The 17,967-nt window shown below is 40.9% G+C and overlaps 3 protein-coding genes across 3 annotated transcripts in view; all 3 read left to right on the top strand.

The window, feature by feature from the left end:
* The window catches only part of adpgk (ADP-dependent glucokinase), a 270,498-nt gene that overhangs the window by 101,060 nt on the left and 151,471 nt on the right, over positions 1-17,967 (top strand). The window lies entirely within an intron of this gene.
* Positions 645-6,831, top strand: LOC308092342 (uncharacterized protein). Its single transcript, XM_080438193.1, has 3 exons — positions 645-2,220; positions 2,705-2,762; positions 4,283-6,831. Exons 1-3 carry the CDS (start codon positions 836-838, stop codon positions 5,726-5,728), a joined length of 2,889 nt encoding a protein of 962 aa, XP_080294319.1. The 5' UTR covers positions 645-835; the 3' UTR covers positions 5,729-6,831.
* Positions 8,847-13,964, top strand: slc25a44a (solute carrier family 25 member 44a). Its single transcript, XM_080438788.1, has 6 exons — positions 8,847-9,016; positions 10,906-11,227; positions 11,727-12,038; positions 12,584-12,767; positions 12,942-13,069; positions 13,279-13,964. The coding sequence occupies exons 2-6, from the start codon at positions 11,090-11,092 to the stop codon at positions 13,468-13,470; spliced, it is 954 nt and encodes a 317-aa protein (XP_080294914.1). The 5' UTR covers positions 8,847-9,016; positions 10,906-11,089; the 3' UTR covers positions 13,471-13,964.

The following is a 17,967-nucleotide window of genomic DNA, read 5'->3' as shown; positions in this document are numbered from 1 at the left end:
CACCCTAAAGATGAAACAAATGAAATAGTGTTGACATGAAACCCCTTTTGTATGAGATCACACTTTTTTCAAGATTTAAATTGTTTGTTGTCAGACTGGAGTTACCTTGCATATAGCCTCAGTACCGAGATAGTTTTTTTGTTTGTTTGTTTTTTCATTTAAAAATACCTTGCATATTCATTCAAACATTTCATGTTCATCAGGATTTGTATCAGCCATCCACAGCATGGGGTTGGTTATCACAAAGATATCTACTGTATACATATTACATTCATAAACAAATTCATATTATGTTTATTCATAATGATGAACAAGGCTTATTTGAGCTGCCTTTTATTAAACACCACCAATGGAGACAGCTGTAATATAGGGGAGGTTATGGTAAAGGAACAACTTTCTACTATAGCCAAGATAACACTTTTCCAGTTGTAAAGTTCAATATAAAGTATACAGTATTTATATGCTGACAAACTTTGAATCATGAAAAAACTGAAAATACCCCTTGCCACAAATCTTTTACTATTTCAAAAAATTGGGTTGGAATATATGCACTGTAACCATCAACCCATTTGGGAACTAACCACGGTTTCACTATGTGTCACATGAGTTCAGTGTTTAATAGATACACTCCCTGCTCGTCGTCGTCGTCGACACTTCAACAACTCACGATGAGAAAGGACAAATTTACTACTGTACACATACAGGAGAGGAGACTGGTAATACCTGTATCTTCAAACTGCAGTTGACTCATTTAACCTGCTACTGTATATATGATTGAAAGAGAAAGTAACATTCCCGAGAGTTATCAAAATAGGCTGAGATACTGCAAGAGGAAATGGCTTCTTTGGCTTTCTCAGAAGACGATGTATCGTGTCCGGTGTGCTGCGATATATTCACAGATCCAGTTCTTCTCTCCTGTAGTCACAGCTTCTGTAAAGCCTGCCTGCGGGAATTCTGGAAGGGGAGAGCAGTCAAGGACTGTCCAACTTGTAGAGAATACTCAACAGGGGAGCCACCTTGTAATCGTGCCCTGAAGAACCTTTGTGAGGCCTTAAAAAATAAGAAGATCCAAAGACCTTCAGCAGGATCTGAGGTTCTCTGCAGTCTGCACGGTGAGAAACTTAAACTCTTCTGTCAGGATGACCAAGAGCCAATGTGTTTGGTGTGTCAGATGTCTCTACAACATAAAAACCATATGTGTTGTCCCATCAAAGAAGCTGCCTGCCATTACAAGGAAGAGATTCAGAAAGCACTAGGAAATGCAAAGGAGAGGCTGAAGATCCTTAAAGAGGTTAATGAAAATTTTGACCAAACAGAAAAACAGATCAAGGTTCAGGCCCAGAACACAGAGAAAAAGATTCTGGATCAATTTGAGACGATTCACCAGTTTCTAAAAGGGGAAGAGGAGGCCAGGATTGTGGTATTGAGGGAAGAAGAGAAGCAGAAAAGTCAGATGATCAAGGCGAAGATTGATGATGTGAGAAAAGAGATATCAACCCTTTCAGACACAGTCAGAGTCATAGAGGAAAAAATTAAAGCTGAAGATATCTCATTCCTGCAGAACTATAAGACCACAGTAGAAAGAGTTCAGTGCACAATGGGCTCTTTCCCACAGCTGGTCTCAGGAGCACTGATCGATGTAGCGAAACACCTGGGAAATCTGACCTTCAAAGTCTGGAACAAGATGAAGGATATTGTCTTCTACACCCCTGTGATTCTGGACCCCAATACTGCAAATCCAGGACTCGTCCTCTCTGACGATCTGACCAGTGTGAGGTGTGGAGAGAGACAGCAGCTTCCTGACAATCCAGAGAGGTTTGATAAATTGGCTCATGTCTTGGGTTCCGAGGGCTTTAATTCAGGAACTCACAGCTGGGACATTGAGGTTGGAGATGGCAGATATTGGGAGCTAGGTGTGATGTCAGAGTCTGTTCAGAAGAAAGGAACCATAGAGGATGGATACTGGATGATCTGGTGTCTAGATGGTGATTATAAGGCTGAAGTTCCACCACAACCAGCCATTGATCTCACAGTGAGCCAGAAACCCCAGAGGATCAGAGTACAGTTGGACTGGGAATGGGGACAGCTGTCATTCACTGACTGTGACGGCGACAAACATCTACACACCTTCAGATACAAGTTCACTGAGAGACTCTTTCCTGCTTTTAGCAGTACCTGTCCTCATTACCCTGTGAGGATCTTACCAGTGAAGGTAAAGTAGTAACAATAGTAGTAATACTGTAGTAGTAGTAAAGGTGATGTACCTAACTGTATTTAGACTTAATTTATACCTTGTCGTGCAACCCTTATTTTTGGCAAGAGAAAGGGACATGCCAGAGCTGATATCAAAACTGTCTGGACTCTGGAGTAAGAGAAGGTAGAAAGTAGAGTATATTCTGTGGCAATCCAGCCAGAGATATCATGTGTGTGTGGCAGCAAAGGGCACAGAACTACAGACCGACATCATGCCATCCTTTACAGTCCCGCTGCAAGCTAAAACATGCTTAGACTTTCTTTCACTGTTTTCTTCGCTCGCTGTAATGAAAATGTCCATCTTTACGCCTTACCACAAAAACAGTTACACAAAATATCATTACTGTTTTGTGGGTCAACTGGATTAATACAGACAGTACTTTACAGATTATGTAATCATTGCATTTTGGCTGGATTCTTTGCTGTAGATGTTTTGTTGTGAGGCATGAAGCATCATTCTGATGAACAAGAGAAGCCTGATAAATGGGTCTTGGTTCCCTGTTCTGAGGGTTGGATGAGTTGGGCACGAGTGTGAATACTGTCAAGAGGAAAGGGGAGTATGAACACTGGATGCTGGGGTGTCACAAGGGTAATCTTATCCACTATGTTGCCCCCAGAGAATCAAACAATGCACTCCCTCAGCGAGCTCCTCGGAAGGAGCACAGTGGGAGTGTCATCCTCTGCCCCTTATCCCCACCCCCCTTTTTTCTATTAATATATCTAGAATGTATTTTAGTGTTGTTGTTGATATGTAATGTATTATGTCTTGATTAATGAGTACAAAGGACCACAATGGAAACAAGCGCCCCCCCCGGGGCTTTTTGTATTATCCTTATAGCATAGCTTTTGTGACTGTACTGCCGTGCTGTTTCCCAAACTTGCAAATAAAGTATTCAATTAATCAAAAGGGTAAATACTTGGCTGGGGTACTTTTCATCATTCATTTCTGTGCAACAATTCATAATGTAGACTTTAAGTGGAATATTGGCAGAATTTCACATTCATAAATTAATATCAGGTTATATAATATGTGTGTGTGTGTGTGTGTGTGTGTGTGTGTGTGTGTGTGTGTGTGTGTGTGTGTGTGTGTGTGTGTACTGTATACTATTACAAGTTCTATGTATGTGCAAATGTTCTACTACCCTAAATACAAATACCCCAACAACAAGTGGTCACTATTATTATTTTATGATTATTATGATTATGATTATTATTATTGGAAAGAAACGAGAGTCACTTTATAACCAATGAGGATCCAGAGCGAGTAGAGATTAGAGATATCTCTTCATTAGATCTCTTCAAATGCTCTGCAAGGATCTTATTCCAATCTACAAGCTCACAAGGCGTGGCGATGCAACGCGTTGTGAGCTTGTAGATCTGCTATCTGCTAAAACTTGAAAAACAAAAACATATATTTGGGGGGGTCCATGACATGAAAATATTTGATAACCACTGGTTTAAATAATAATTTTAAAATGTTGAAACAAGCCCAAATAAGCAACTACGCTTTAGAAACAAGCCCAAAAAAACGCAACCCGCAACTACTAATATTTACAAGCGACTTTACGACAAACAAGCCCAAAGTCGCTTATAATAAGCGGACATGGCAACACTGTCTTAAGCCCCAAACCGGATGTTACGTTTTCATTGTGCGACGATACCATAGAGTTAAAAATAAAGACGATACTCACAGTTTCCAGCTGCCACCGTTATATTATACCTCTATGGCCGCCACTTAAAAATTTTGGACGCAAACAAAACTCCGTTGAATTAATTTTGAGCGCTTTTACAAGACTCGATTACTTACAAATTAAACTCCAGTCCATGAAGATCTCTTCAAATGCTCTGCAAGGATTCTTATTGTTAAGTCACAGACCGGATGTTACGTATCCATTGGGCGACGATACTCACAGTCACTGTTTTCCTGCCGCCTCTTGGACATTTTGGACGCAAACAAAACTCCGTTGAATTCAGTTTGAGCGCTTTTACTCGACTCGTTTTGTGAAAGTGAACGTTTTCTATTTGAGAGAAAATGGCTTCTGTGTCGACCCTCCCGAAAGAAGATTTAACGTGTCCTGTGTGCTACAACATCTTTAAGGATCCAGTCCTCCTCGCCTGCAGCCACAGCTTCTGTGAGATCTGTTTGCAGCGATGCTGGAGGCCGCGGCAGGTAGAGAGAAAATGTCCCGTGTGTCGGAGTATCTCCGCAACGAGTGTTCCTCCTTGTAACTTGGCTCTAAAGAACCTTTGCCAGGCCTTCTTGGAGGAGGAAGAGCGGAGAGCAAGGCCTGGGTTTCTCTGCCTGCAGCACGGCGAGAAACGCAAACTCTACTGCCTGGAAGACCAAGAGCCAATGTGTGTGGTGTGTCAGAGCTCCAAAAGACATAGAACTCATGAGTGTTGTCCAGTCGATGAAGTTGCCCAGGATTACAAGGAGGCACTTAGGAAAGCGCTTACACCATTGAAGCAGAAACTGGATGTCTTTATTGAGATAAGAGATAAGTGCAGTAAAACAGAAACCTACATGAAGGCGCAGGCACAGCTCACAGAGACATGGATTAGGGAGGAATTTAAGAGGTTTTACGACTTGCTACAAGAAGAAGAGGAGACCAGGATTGATGCACTTCAAGAGGAAGAGGAGCAGAAGAGTCAGTTAATTAAAGATCATATTGATGGACTGAGTAAAGAAATAACGACCCTCAATGACAAAATCAAAGCCATAGAGGAGGAGCTGAAAGCTGAAGACATCTTCTTTCTGGACAACTACAAGACCACAGTAGAAAGGGCCCAGTGCACGCTGCAGGATCCAAAGCTGGTCTCAGAATCACTGATAGATGTGTCCAAACACCTCGGAAACCTGGCCTTCAACATTTGGGAAAAGATGAAGGAGTTGGTCTCCTACAGTCCTGTGATTCTGGACCCCAATACGGGCCCACCTCAATTGATTCTGTCCAAGGATCTGACCAGTGTGAGATACGGTCCAGGTGAGAGGGTCCGCCGGCTTCCTGACAACCCAGAGAGGATCAACTGCAGACACGGTATCCTGGGTTCCGAGGGCTTTGACTCAGGGACTCATAGCTGGGACATGGAGGTAGGACTTGAGGACTGGGATATTGGTGTGATATCAAAATCATCTTGCCTTGATGTCCAGGGGGAATCAAGGCAAGAACAAGGTTGGTTGATGTCGTGTCGAGATGGTAAATACGAGGCTACAGTCCTGTACGGAGAACGCACTAATGTTAAAGTCAGCCACAAACCCCAGGCCATCACAATACAGCTGGACTGGGGCAGAGGGGAGCTGTCTTTCTCTGATTGTGATACAAAAGAACATCTACACACATTCAGCCACGGGTTCAAGGAGAGGCTCTTTCCTTTCCTTATGAGTTACTGTAAGTTCCACACAGTCAGAGTGATGCCTGTTGATGTGTCTGTAAAGGTAGAAAAGCTGTTTGGAGCTGATGCCACCACTGTCTAAAACAGGTCAAGTAGGAGCTGTTGACAAAATGGCTCCCAGAGAAACAGCTTGGAGCTGGATCATTACAAAACTGATAAGAATTAAGCTTTCTAGAACAACACAAGTAAACATAATCTCCGAAGGGAATGTTTCTTTTACTGCCTTATCTATTTAATGTTGTAGAACTGAACCAAAACCCTATTTCATTTTAATAATACATGTTATATGAGTTGATAGTAATGCAACACCGTTATATTGTATGTATAATTTGAATGTTGGGATTGTGGAAGAATTGCCTTGTTTAATTATTTCTCCCAAATTCTGTTCTATTAAAGGGGGGGAAATACTGTTATACGTTCTAGAACACCACAACAATCTCATATGGAAATGTTTATTTTTCTGCTATTTAATTTTACAGACCTAAACCAAACCCAATTTAATACTAAAATAATACAGGCCATTTCATTAGATAAATGAAAGTATTTGTAACACTGTTACTTTTTAATACAATTTGAATGTTGGTCTTGAAGAGTCTTTGTTTTATTATTTCTCCCTAATTATGCTTAAAGTGACTTGTGTTGATTTGTGAGAGGAGAATAGAAATACAGTAATACCATTATGTAATTTTCTTTGCCATATGTCTACTTTCAACCAACTATCAAACCAATATGCCTACAGTTTTCTAATAGTTCATTTAGGCATTCATTGTTTTAGAATGTGTTTGTCATTGTACATTGTGTTTGTCATTGTACATTGTACATTACTGACTTGACAGTCGGTAATGACCGAAGAACTGGGACTTGAAATTGTAATTGTTGACAGCTTTGAAAATGAGGGGTTTTCTAACAAGTATATCCAGAATTTGAATAAAGATGGAATTCATACGGTAAATTACAGTTTAAGATGAGTTTTTGATCTCGGATTATTAATATAGCAAGTGTGGATGTTATGACTATTTTGTTGTTGTATAGCAGCATCAATATTACATCTTTGTTCTTTATTTATTCATACATTTATATATTTGTCTTTAATCTGTGAAGCAGTGATATTTAGCAGAGTTTCAGGTTGTCAAACTTAGTCACAAATTCATTGCATGTATTAGAAAGTTTTATCAACAGCCTTACTATTCCTAGAGGAAATCACTTGAAAATAAAATGTATTATCAGTCATAACTGTGTGTGTGTGTGTGTGTGTGGGGTATAGTTATAGTTAGCCCTAGAATGGGTGTGATATTACATACATCTCATGTATTCCAAATGTACAGCCATATAGATCAGTCCTATCCCCGCCCGGTTAGAAGACTGATCTGGGTGGCCTTTATATGTGTTGCGCTGTGTGTACTCGAACCAATAATGAATTCCTAAGACTTGGAGTCAGATATTGTCCTCTAGTTTCATATCCATTTGAAAGTTCTGGCAGAAAATTTGTATTTAGTAAAATATGTCCACTTTTCCACAAGCTGCACACGGACAACTTTCTCTCCGGGCGAGGGGCCGGACCCTAAATGACTGCTGGACTGAACATCCTTTGGGAACAGTCTAGGTTTGGGAAGCACAAACGTATGGGGCACACAATTGACAGGTGCGTTGCGATTTGTGTGGGGTAATTAATCTCACTACCTGCCAATTGTGTGCCCCATACATTTGTGCTTCCCAAAGGAAGTTTTGATATGTTTGTCCTGCACTCATTTCTGGTCCCTCACCCGTAGAGAATGTCGTCCATGTGCGGAAAATATCTCCACTGGAAAAGTAGAGATATTTTACTAAACACACGTTTTCTGCCAGAACTTTCAAATGGATATGAAACTAGAGGACAATATCTGACTCCAAGTCTTAGGAATTAATTATTGGTTGAGTACACAAGTAGCAAGACACGTAGAAAGGCCGCCCAGATCAGTCTACTAACCGGGTGGGGATAGGACCGATCTATGGCTGTGTATTTGGAATACATTAAATTTATGTAATATCACAGCCATTCTAGGGCTAAGTTATAGTAGGCTACTTAAAATAGTTGTAATTACTTAAATATATCTGCTATATTGCAGTAAGTTATATATCAAAGGATTTCCTAACTAAAGTGCAATTAATTGGGTAATTTTAGAAAAGAATGTATCGGTATCAAACAAATTCAAACAGACAATTATATTACAGTGGATATCAGAAGTTCAGAACAAAAGCATTGGAATCTTATGCTGGAATATCAACAAAATGCATTAAACAGGATACTGTCGCTTTAAAAACGTCCGAGGCGTGGTCATATGGCATTACGGATATGACGCATACAATTCCTATTTCTCAACTGCCAAGAAAAAGATAACTTCTCTTTTGATGTCTTACATTAAATGAATGTACCGAACAAGTAGACCGAATAATTGTTTCAAAAAGCATATAAGTAAATTATAATTAAAAAAAATAACAAATTAAACTCGAGTCCATGACCTTTCACCTTTTGTCAATAATGTCTGTTTTCCACCCACCTCGTGTCACTAAAGCTTTCTGGTTTCTATTTACTGCTCAATGCTCTGATCCGGTCTAGAGCCCGCCTACTGTATCTGGTAATTTACACACACCCACCCACCCGCATGCACGCGCGCACATACACTAACACATGCACACACACGCACGCATGCGCACACGCACACTCTCACACACCAACCGTTTCCGTATCCGCTCTAGACTCAGACCGGATCTGCAACCTGCAATCTGCTACCACTGTTGCCAGGTCTGCTTATTATAAGCGAGGTTGGGCTTGGTTTTTCTGTTAAGTTGCTTGTAAATTTTGGTAGTTGCAGGTTGCGGTTTGTTCGGCTTGTTTCTAAAGTGTAGTTGCTTATTTGGGCTTGTTTCCTATTTTTTAAACAAGTGGTTCTCAATTTTTTTCATGTAGCCTACTTAACTTGACCAGACATGGCCACAAATCTGAACATATTTTGTGCCAGGGAACCCCATTTGTGTATTTAAAATGTTTCAAAAATATTTATAATTTTTCTTCTTTGAAAATAGCAGATCTACAAGCTCACAACGCGTCGCATCGCGCATCAAAAGTGTTCCTGCGGTGTGGCCTGCTTCTTTTGGGCTTGTTTTCATAGACCTGGTTGCTTATTTCCCTCGCCAAATTTGGCAACACTGTCTGCAACCAGTCCAATGTTTTCCAGACAAGCAGCAGATCAGAATGGAAGGGACGGCATGACTTCTACAACACACACCGAATAGAAACGCACCTGGAGGAGCGTTGAAGAAGGCCCAGGCGTTCACAACTAACCACATCAAATCACATTGCGACGACTCGGCGTGGATGCTCAATGTTAAGGTGAGCGAGGCGTACAAGAAGAAGAAGGGAAGTCTGTCTGCTTTTGTTTGCTCTGTCTGTGTGCTTCAACATGAATTTGCACTTTAATAACCCAATGCTTGCTACTGCTACGCAGTAACATCTGTGTAGATATTTCCCAAAACATGCATGAGGAATCACCCTGCTATTGTTTGTTAAAACGGAAGAGTTTCGAGGACAGATCAGGTGTCATTGTGATAGCATTTCCGTGTGTGTGTTGCATCCACATTGTTCTTACATAAACCGACGTTATATAGGCCAAAGTTGGTCAGACCTGGTATTATGTTGACCCCGTACTGCTGGGCTTCCTATTTACCCTCTGCTGGCCTGGGGACCACGAGCCTCGGTTTAATCTGGTTGAATGAATCCCCGATTAAACAGATACAGTTACATCGAGTGAACGCAATTACTTTCCTGATTGATTGGACAGAAAACTAGCAGGGTGTGAATCTACTTTGCAGTCTCACTAAATACACGCGAGGCTGCCTCTAACCTCTGACACCATGACCTAAGGAATAGTTAATTAATGGGTTAGATAAGCCCTAGAATGGCTGTGATATTACATTTCATGGAATACATGAAATGTATGTAATATCACAGCCATTCTAGGGCTAGGGTTAGATATTGAGTTGTTATGGGCCTGAACCGATCATTTGAAAATCATTTGAAATATGCTTGCAACATCTGTTCCATAACTTGTGTGTAGTGTGCAGCCTGTGTGAGCACACAACACAGCCTTGTGTGTTGCATTTGCTGTGTGACATACTTTGTGCATAACTTCTCAGACTTTTCTCTGATGGAATGGTGTCATGCAGGTTTCTTTTTTGTTTAGTTTAGTTTTTACTTATTTATTCAGGTGAGGTTCAATGAGCGCATATGCTGTCATCAGCAATGCCCTGCTTCACAGACACACACACACACACACACACACACACACACACACACACACACACACACACACACACACACACACACACATTAAAACTGCCCAATACAATAACAATACTGTTTGGCCAGTAGCAATAGGGGGTTCAGTGCCTTGCTCAAGGGCACTTAAAGGGATATTTCACTTTCAAAAAAACTTTGGGTCATTTTATCATCTACTCAGGCTTTTGTGAGCCCCCCAGACCATTTTTAAGTTGCTTGATTCACTATTTAGATATTTTATATACATTTTATCAGACACGCCCCCTTCCTATACAAACCCATTATAACTTCAAACTCCATTTTTAACATGTTAGATTCATCAAAAACACCCGTCCTTGGTTCTGGTGACTCACCCTGCCATCCTAATACGTGAGGGGGCCGTGTTCTTTCGATAACTTTTTATTTATTTTTAATATTTTTTTTGGAAAATTAAATACAATAATAAAATAAATCAAAAAAGTTATCAAAAAAACACGGCCCCCTCGCGTATTAGGAGGGCAGGGTGAGTCACCAGAACCAAGGATGGGTGTTTTTGATGAATCTAACATGTTAAAAATGTAGTTGTAAGTTATAATGGGTTTGTATAGGAAGGGGGCGTGTCTGATAAAATGAATATCAAATATCTAAATAGTGAATCAAGCAACTTTAAAAATTGTCTGGGGGGCTCACAAAAGCCTGAGTAGATGATAAAATGACCCAAAGTTTTTTTGAAAGTGAAATATCCCTTTAAACAGTGTTGAGGGAGGGGTAGTTGCTCATTCACATTGCCCACCAGATTTCTTCTGCCGGTCCAGGGAATCGAATCCTGTTTATACATGGATATCTCATTTATGTTGAAGTGGGTGTGAAAATATCTTTTATATCACTGAATTCTTTGTTTTCTGCAGATACTAAACAAGACTATATTAAGATTAATTTATGATTTTTTTGTTCCATTTCCACAGGTGACGGCAGAGGTGAGAGGATTCATGACAGAACACATGGGGCTTTAAAGGAGGGGGGCCTATTCTTACGGCCCCCCGCCCCGTCTGTCTTTCTCCTCCTCACTTCTTATCCCCAACACATCTTTCCCTATTAGCCCACCTCTCTTCCCCAATTGTCTCTCTCCCTCACGGGGCCAGCAGCATCATGCATCAGAAAGGCGCCATCCAGATCATAGAGTGGGAGGATCTGGACAAGAGGAAGTTCTATTCTTTAGGCGTGTTCATGACCTTGACGACTCGTGCCACCGTCTACCCATTCAGCCTCATCCGGACACGGCTGCAGGTTAGCTTCACAAATATACACTTGTGAAAATAAGAAATGTGCCTGAAATCTAAAGCTCCAATATGTTACAAAATATTTTAGGTTTGCTAGCTTGGGTTAATAGCTTTCGTAGGAGCTAATTTATTTGTTTTTGCTCTTCGATTTGTCAATTTGATTTCCATATCCATTTCCATTCCATATAAGGTGAGCTCAGTGTGCTTCACATAAAAAAATAAAAAAAATAATATGAGCTAACGGATATACAGATTACAGCCACTGCCCTCCAAACATCTATTCGGTATCTGATGGGGAGCCAATGAAGTGATCTATGTAAAGAAGTAATTTTTCAGTTTTTCTCGTCCCTGTGAGCACTCTGGCTGCAGCATTTAGAATTGTTTTTGAGGGGAAGTCCAGCAAAATGTGGTGGCTTTTTAAAACCGGCGTCTTTTAATTACATCTCAAAGGCAGAGTACAAGGTCCTCGCTTTACTATGTCATAAAATGGTCCTACACTCCTGTAGGTCCAGAGGGGCACAGCCCTCTACACTGGGACCTGGGATGCTTTCCGCAAGATCCTGGGAGCAGAGGGTATGAAGGGCCTCTACCGCGGTTTCATGGTCAACACGTTCACCCTGGTGTCTGGCCAGGCCTACATCACCACCTACGAGCTGGCGCGCAAGTATGTGTCGCACTACTCGCCCAGTAACATTGTGAAGTCGGTGATAGCGGGTGGGTCAGCGTCCCTGGTGGCCCAGACCATCACCGTGCCCATAGACATCGTGTCACAGCAGCTGATGATGCAGGGACAAGGAGAGCACCTGACACGCTTCAAGGTGGAATATTTAATATACTAATAATATCTTGGAATTTCAGTGTTTGTATTTGTTTTTTGTCTGGATGAAAAGGGATGTCTAAGAGAACACCAGTGTTTTGCTTTAAAGTAGATTGTGCTGTGCATGTTAGGAAAGCACAGAGGAAATCTCTACAGGCCATAAGGGGAAAGATGAACATCACAATAGTATTACTATGGATATAATTCAATTCCTTTCCTTTGGTAGGTGCAACAAAAATACGAAAGATCAAGTCTTGGCCACACATTATCAATGTCAATATTGCACTCTCTTGGAGAGAAACGGATGAGCGTTATAATATACAATATGTGTGATTCAGACCACACAACCCATTACATAACCCTTTTAATGTATTGGATAATTTTAGCCGTGTACTAGGATTATGTATCTGCCGCTCTTTGTCTTTTTGAAGATGTTTTATCTATTCGTCAGGTTTCCCTGGTTTATTTTATTCCAGCACAGTGAAGGGAAACAAACATAAATGCCCACCAGTAGACATTGACAATACATTTCTGTTCTGTCGTAAGGTGAATCCTAAGATGGTGATCGCAGTGAGCAAACATCAGTTCTCATTCGGGCAAACGAAAGACATCGTGATGCAGATATTGGCAGCCGACGGGTTTCGTGGATTCTACAGAGGATATGTGGCCTCGCTACTCACCTACATCCCTAACAGTGCCCTCTGGTGGCCATTTTACCATTTCTACGCAGGTAACCAGCTATTTTATTTTATTAGCATTATGAATTAGTTTGACCACACAGTGAAGAAAAACTGTGAGGATAGAGCGGAGGTTGCAAAAGGACACAGATCATGAGCCAGAATGGAAGCCTTGACAGTGTGAATAGATCTGTGCTGTTCATGCATACTGTTTTCTCCATCCCCAGAGCGGCTGTCGAGGCTGGCCCCCAGTGACTGTCCCCACCTCATGCTGCAGGCTGTTGCTGGACCAATGGCAGCTGCTACAGCCTCCACCCTCACCAACCCTATGGATGTGGTTCGAGCCAGAGTACAGGTAAACTTTCTGCCCAATACATAGGCTGTTATAACAGTACATATGGTTTATCTGGGATGCACTCAAGTGCTGTGAGGTTGCTTGTTACCCGGAATTGTGACTGTGCCTTGATGCCACGCACAAATTAAACGGGGGCTTTAACATTTATTATTTCACTGGATTTTGATTGATGTTTGTTTGGTTGTGGTTGCTGTTTGATCCTGTTTAAGGTGGAGGGCCGGTCGTCTGTGATAGAGACGTTCAAACAGCTGCTGGCAGAGGAGGGGCTGTGGGGGCTGACCAAAGGTCTGTCAGCACGCGTCATCTCCTCCCTGCCCACCTCTGTGCTCATCGTCGTCGGGTACGAGACCCTGAAGAGACTCAGTCTGCGGGACGATCTGGTCGACACCAGACACTGGTGATCACTGTCACAAAGCACATGTGGAAAATGAAGTTTTCCGTTTGCCTACAGGCTGCCTCAGTGGTCCCTACTCTCCCAACCGACTAGGACCTCTAAATGACTGGTTGGTTGGTTAACAGGGAAGGAACTGCTTGAGCAGGGACTGAATTCATGTATTGTCTACTTCAGTGGTTCTCAACCTTTTATGGCCATGACCCCCCCAAAATAAGCATATTTCAACTAGGGACCCCCACCCTTATAAGCACTTGGAATGTAGGCAACTAGGCATTCAATTTTCTTTGACTCGGTTTCACAGATGAATATTGTGAAAATTGCCGATCTGCGCGAGGCGTTGTGAGCTTGTAGATCGGCTATTTTCAAAATATTTGCCTCTTTCTTATATTATTTGACAATTTGGCCAATGTTTGACCAGTTTTTAGTTTGTTGATTACTTTTGATGCAGTAATGGTCTTTTTCTTGTTCTTTTCTTCAGGCATTAAAAAGGTCTTAAAAGTCTTTAAATTGTCACTTCACTGTCAGGTCCCGACCCACAGGTTGAGAACCACTGGTCTACTTCACCAAACTGCTAGTTTTTGGTTACCTATTGGCTTTCAGCATCACTTTTAGAATAGAGCCTCCAAATGAAGGCAGCATCCATAGTTAAGTAGAGGCAAACAGTGGACCAGCCAGCTGTCTTCTAAACCAGGTTTATTTTTAGAGTGGAACAGGACCTCTGCAGTGGCTAGACTAAATCTAAATCCTATTTTTTTTGGGGGGCATTTTGCAGAGTGCAAGATCAGAGTGGCATGAGCAGGGTACAAAGAAAACGCCTAAATGCTGCAAAGTACAGTAACTATCACTTCTTGTTTTTTGATGCTAGGGTATGTTGGTTAATTGTTCACATGTTATGTTATTTGACCACAAACAGTATGTTATTTAGATGGCATCATGTTAAGACAGATGTTGGACTGATCTTTACCTGGTATCCTAGTTACTTTGTCATTTACCCTAATCTTGCATCTTGTAAGTCTATGGATAAGTGTGTCTAAAATGTCTACCTATATTTGTGGACAAGCAAACAGTATATGTCTTAATCTAAATAACATGCATAGTATACGTGAACAAGTAACCTGTATCTCTAAAAAAAAAAAAGTTAACAAGGAATCAAGGAAAGAGGTGTGTGATGAGGTGAATTTTCAGACTGCGGTGGAAAATGGTGAATGAGACTGTAGTAGTGACTGAGAAGGGGAGGTCATTCCACTGCCTGTGAGCCAGGAGGAAGAAGAGTCTATGCTTGGAGTGTTGACCAGGGTCTTGAAGAGAAGTGAGGGACATTTGTCCTGTGATAGCTAAGTGTCCAGGAAGAGGTGGATCATGTCCTTAAGTTTAGGGGATGCCTGCCATTAGTAGGCTTCTGTTGCATGGCGATCACTTCCCATTCTGAAGGGAGTGAACTGAGTGAGGCTTTATCCTGTCAATAACTCGTACTCGATACGACAGAACCATATTTGTGTAAAGGCTGGCTGTCCCTGGACAAGAGCAACCTCACCTGGTTCCGTCCCACCTATTGTGCAAGGAACCACAGGAGAAAGATAGCTCTTCCTCTGACCCCCAATAGACTGACCAACAAAAAACAAACTGCAATACCAGTGTAACACATGAGTAGTCAGCCTGAAGAAGACTGAAGTTCATCATCTGTCCTGTAAAGCAGTGATTCTAATTGATTCAAATTGACTCGAATTCAAAAATATTTACTCAGGAACGTTAATCTTTACAACAAACCAATTGTGGGTACTGCTGCTTGTCTTTGTATAGTGTGTACTGCCTTATTATTTTAACTCAGATGGAAACTATTGGGTGTGGTTAGGACATATTTTAAAAGGGAAACATCACAGATTTTAAGCCTGAGTTCTATCATTCCAAGGCATTGTAAAAACTGCCAGCCTACAGTACATAAAACATCTGGATGATCATGTCCAATAGAATGATAGGACTCTGGTTAAAAATGTTGCCCCTTTAAAATGTGCTTTTACTGGGGATTTTGTTCTGTTATTATTGAACAGCACATGCAAATGAGACTGAACTGTAAATTATGTACATGTCTTCATTCTAGTTTTCACCTGATTAGCCCTGGAAGATTGATCTAATGGTAGTCTGGGTCCTCCGGGCCAAAGTTGAGAACCACCATGGTTTTAAAATGGTGATTGTTTAAAAGCTTGAATGTGCATTCCAATAGATAATACATATTTATGTAGGCTTTTTTTGTGTGCAGTTTCTGCAGAATGGTTACACAAACACACAGACACACATAGTTCTGGAAGAAATTAAGAGTCCACTCTTAATTTGTATCAAATCAGTATCTCTACATGCATTGCAGCCATTCCTTTCCAGCAGTGTCTGTTTAATTTCAATACAAAACACCTCATTCTACTAAATGTATTGATTAGGTGATCACCTGAACCAAATCGCATTGAGGAATTGTATAAAAGCCACTCCTGTGGTCATCACTATCTTAATGCAACAGGACCAGCTGGATGGCAACAGTGTTCATATTACTCAAACATACCTATAAATAGTAAAGCAGAGAAACTGATGAGTGGTCTCTTTTTTTTAGCAGTGCATAGTTCTCAAAGTTACCTGACAACTACTGGATAATACCTTTTGATTTTTTACCTTTTATCTCCCATTATTCACAACTTTGGCTTGGATTTGGTACTAAGCACAAGATTTACAGACAGACACACAGCTTTTTCATTTAAATATTCATACACCAAAAACAGCCATTAGTGCAACCCATTAAGAGTTTAAGAAATCAATGTGAAACTCACTTTCACATTAATATCAACAGTTAGTAGTTATGTTAGAACACTGCAACTGTTACCCCCCGCAGCTGAAGAAGCCGTTTGTGTATCTGTATATAGCCATGTGAAGATTTTTTTTAGTCAGACCTGGAAGCTGTATTGAAGTTCAAGATATGAGCTTGTCCACTTAACAGCTCTGTTATTAAGTTACAAGTTAAAGAGAACATAGAGGTTATATGCTGAAGGGACTGTTAAATTGTCTGTAAAGTTACATTAGTACAGTATATACATATATAACTCACACTGCCCGTTTTGTTTTTCAAAACAGCTGGAGAAGCTATAAGGGTGTGCAACTATGTTTAAATCTCTTCAGATGTAATACATCCCACTGGTGAATTAAGTTTTTGTGCCAATGTTTTTAAACCGGTAAATGTTTTGTGAAAAAAAATGAAACCTTTGTCAGTACAGTTGATCATGTACTCGTTCCATTTCATGTACATTTTCTGAAGCGACGTGGACACAGAGCAAATGAAATGTACCGATTTCTTGGTTGATGTTTGGGAAACAAGTCATAATTAGGTTTCATGTGTCTTTATATGTGAAAGATCACCTGATCAAATAAAGTTGTCTTGAACACTGCCATGGTTAGACTAGTGACATGTGTGCATTTAATACACATACGATTCCTGACCAGTGGTAAGGAGTGTAAAAGGAATGAACATAAATAAGAGACAAGAGCTCAAGAGTGAGCAGGTGTCATTTCAGAATTATTTTTAAATAAAATGCCATGCGTTGTGAGCATGTAGATCAGGTATTTGCTATGTTTCACATTTAAAAAAGTTAATATTTTTTTCATGTTCACCTATAATGACTTTCCCAAAATAAGGCTGTATATAACGAGTGGCATATCATTGGATAGGCGTGGATTGAGATGCACAAAAATATATATACATACCGGTAAAATAAAGAATTTGAGGTTAACACCCCTAGTGATATAGTGCAAAGAACTTCACCTCCTCCTGACCTATGTGCCCAAAACTTTCCAGGGTTTAAATCCCCACCACTTTAATCAGGGCGCTCGGGTGGCGCAGTGGTAAAGTGCCTGCCCACAACAGCAGAGGTTGTGGATTCGAATCCACCGTGGTGAATCCGGCTAAACAAACACAATTGGCCCGTGTTCGGGGGAGGGTGATATCACTGCACGTATTCCTACGGGCTGGGGGCGGCACCTGTTACCAGGGAATGTTGGGCGAGAGGAGTAGGGGACTCCTCACTGGCAGGTGAGTCAGTAAGATACAACAGCACAGTGACACAAATGTGTGTGGAGGAATTAATAGGCATAACGACTAAATTGGGGAGAAAAGGGGTAAAAATCACGCACAAAAGCATCTAAATAAAATACTTAAATAGATATGTACAACACATGCTATGACTGTAGTACTTGAGCTTTACCAGCAGGTGGAGTGCAAGATCACAGTTTACTTGCAACAATGGAATGAAGGACAGACCTTATGTTGGTCTTATACGTTCTGGTATTTAACTCAACCGACAGAATGGAAAATCAGAAATGAGTACAAGGTTCGCACTCATCTATAATCCTCCATGCTGAATTCAGAAAAACAAGAGATTTCGTTTTCCATAATGTATTAAAAGGATATGAAATTAGAAATGTGAGAATCAGGCCATCTTGTGGAAACTTATTCAGAACACCTTTAAAG

Source organism: Gymnoscopelus braueri (assembly GCF_963280865.1).
Source record: "Gymnoscopelus braueri genome assembly, chromosome: 9".
Taxonomy (NCBI): Eukaryota; Metazoa; Chordata; class Actinopteri; order Myctophiformes; family Myctophidae; genus Gymnoscopelus; species Gymnoscopelus braueri.
The sequence above is the reverse complement of the archived record's forward strand: the minus strand, read 5'-3'. Positions and strand labels throughout refer to the sequence as shown.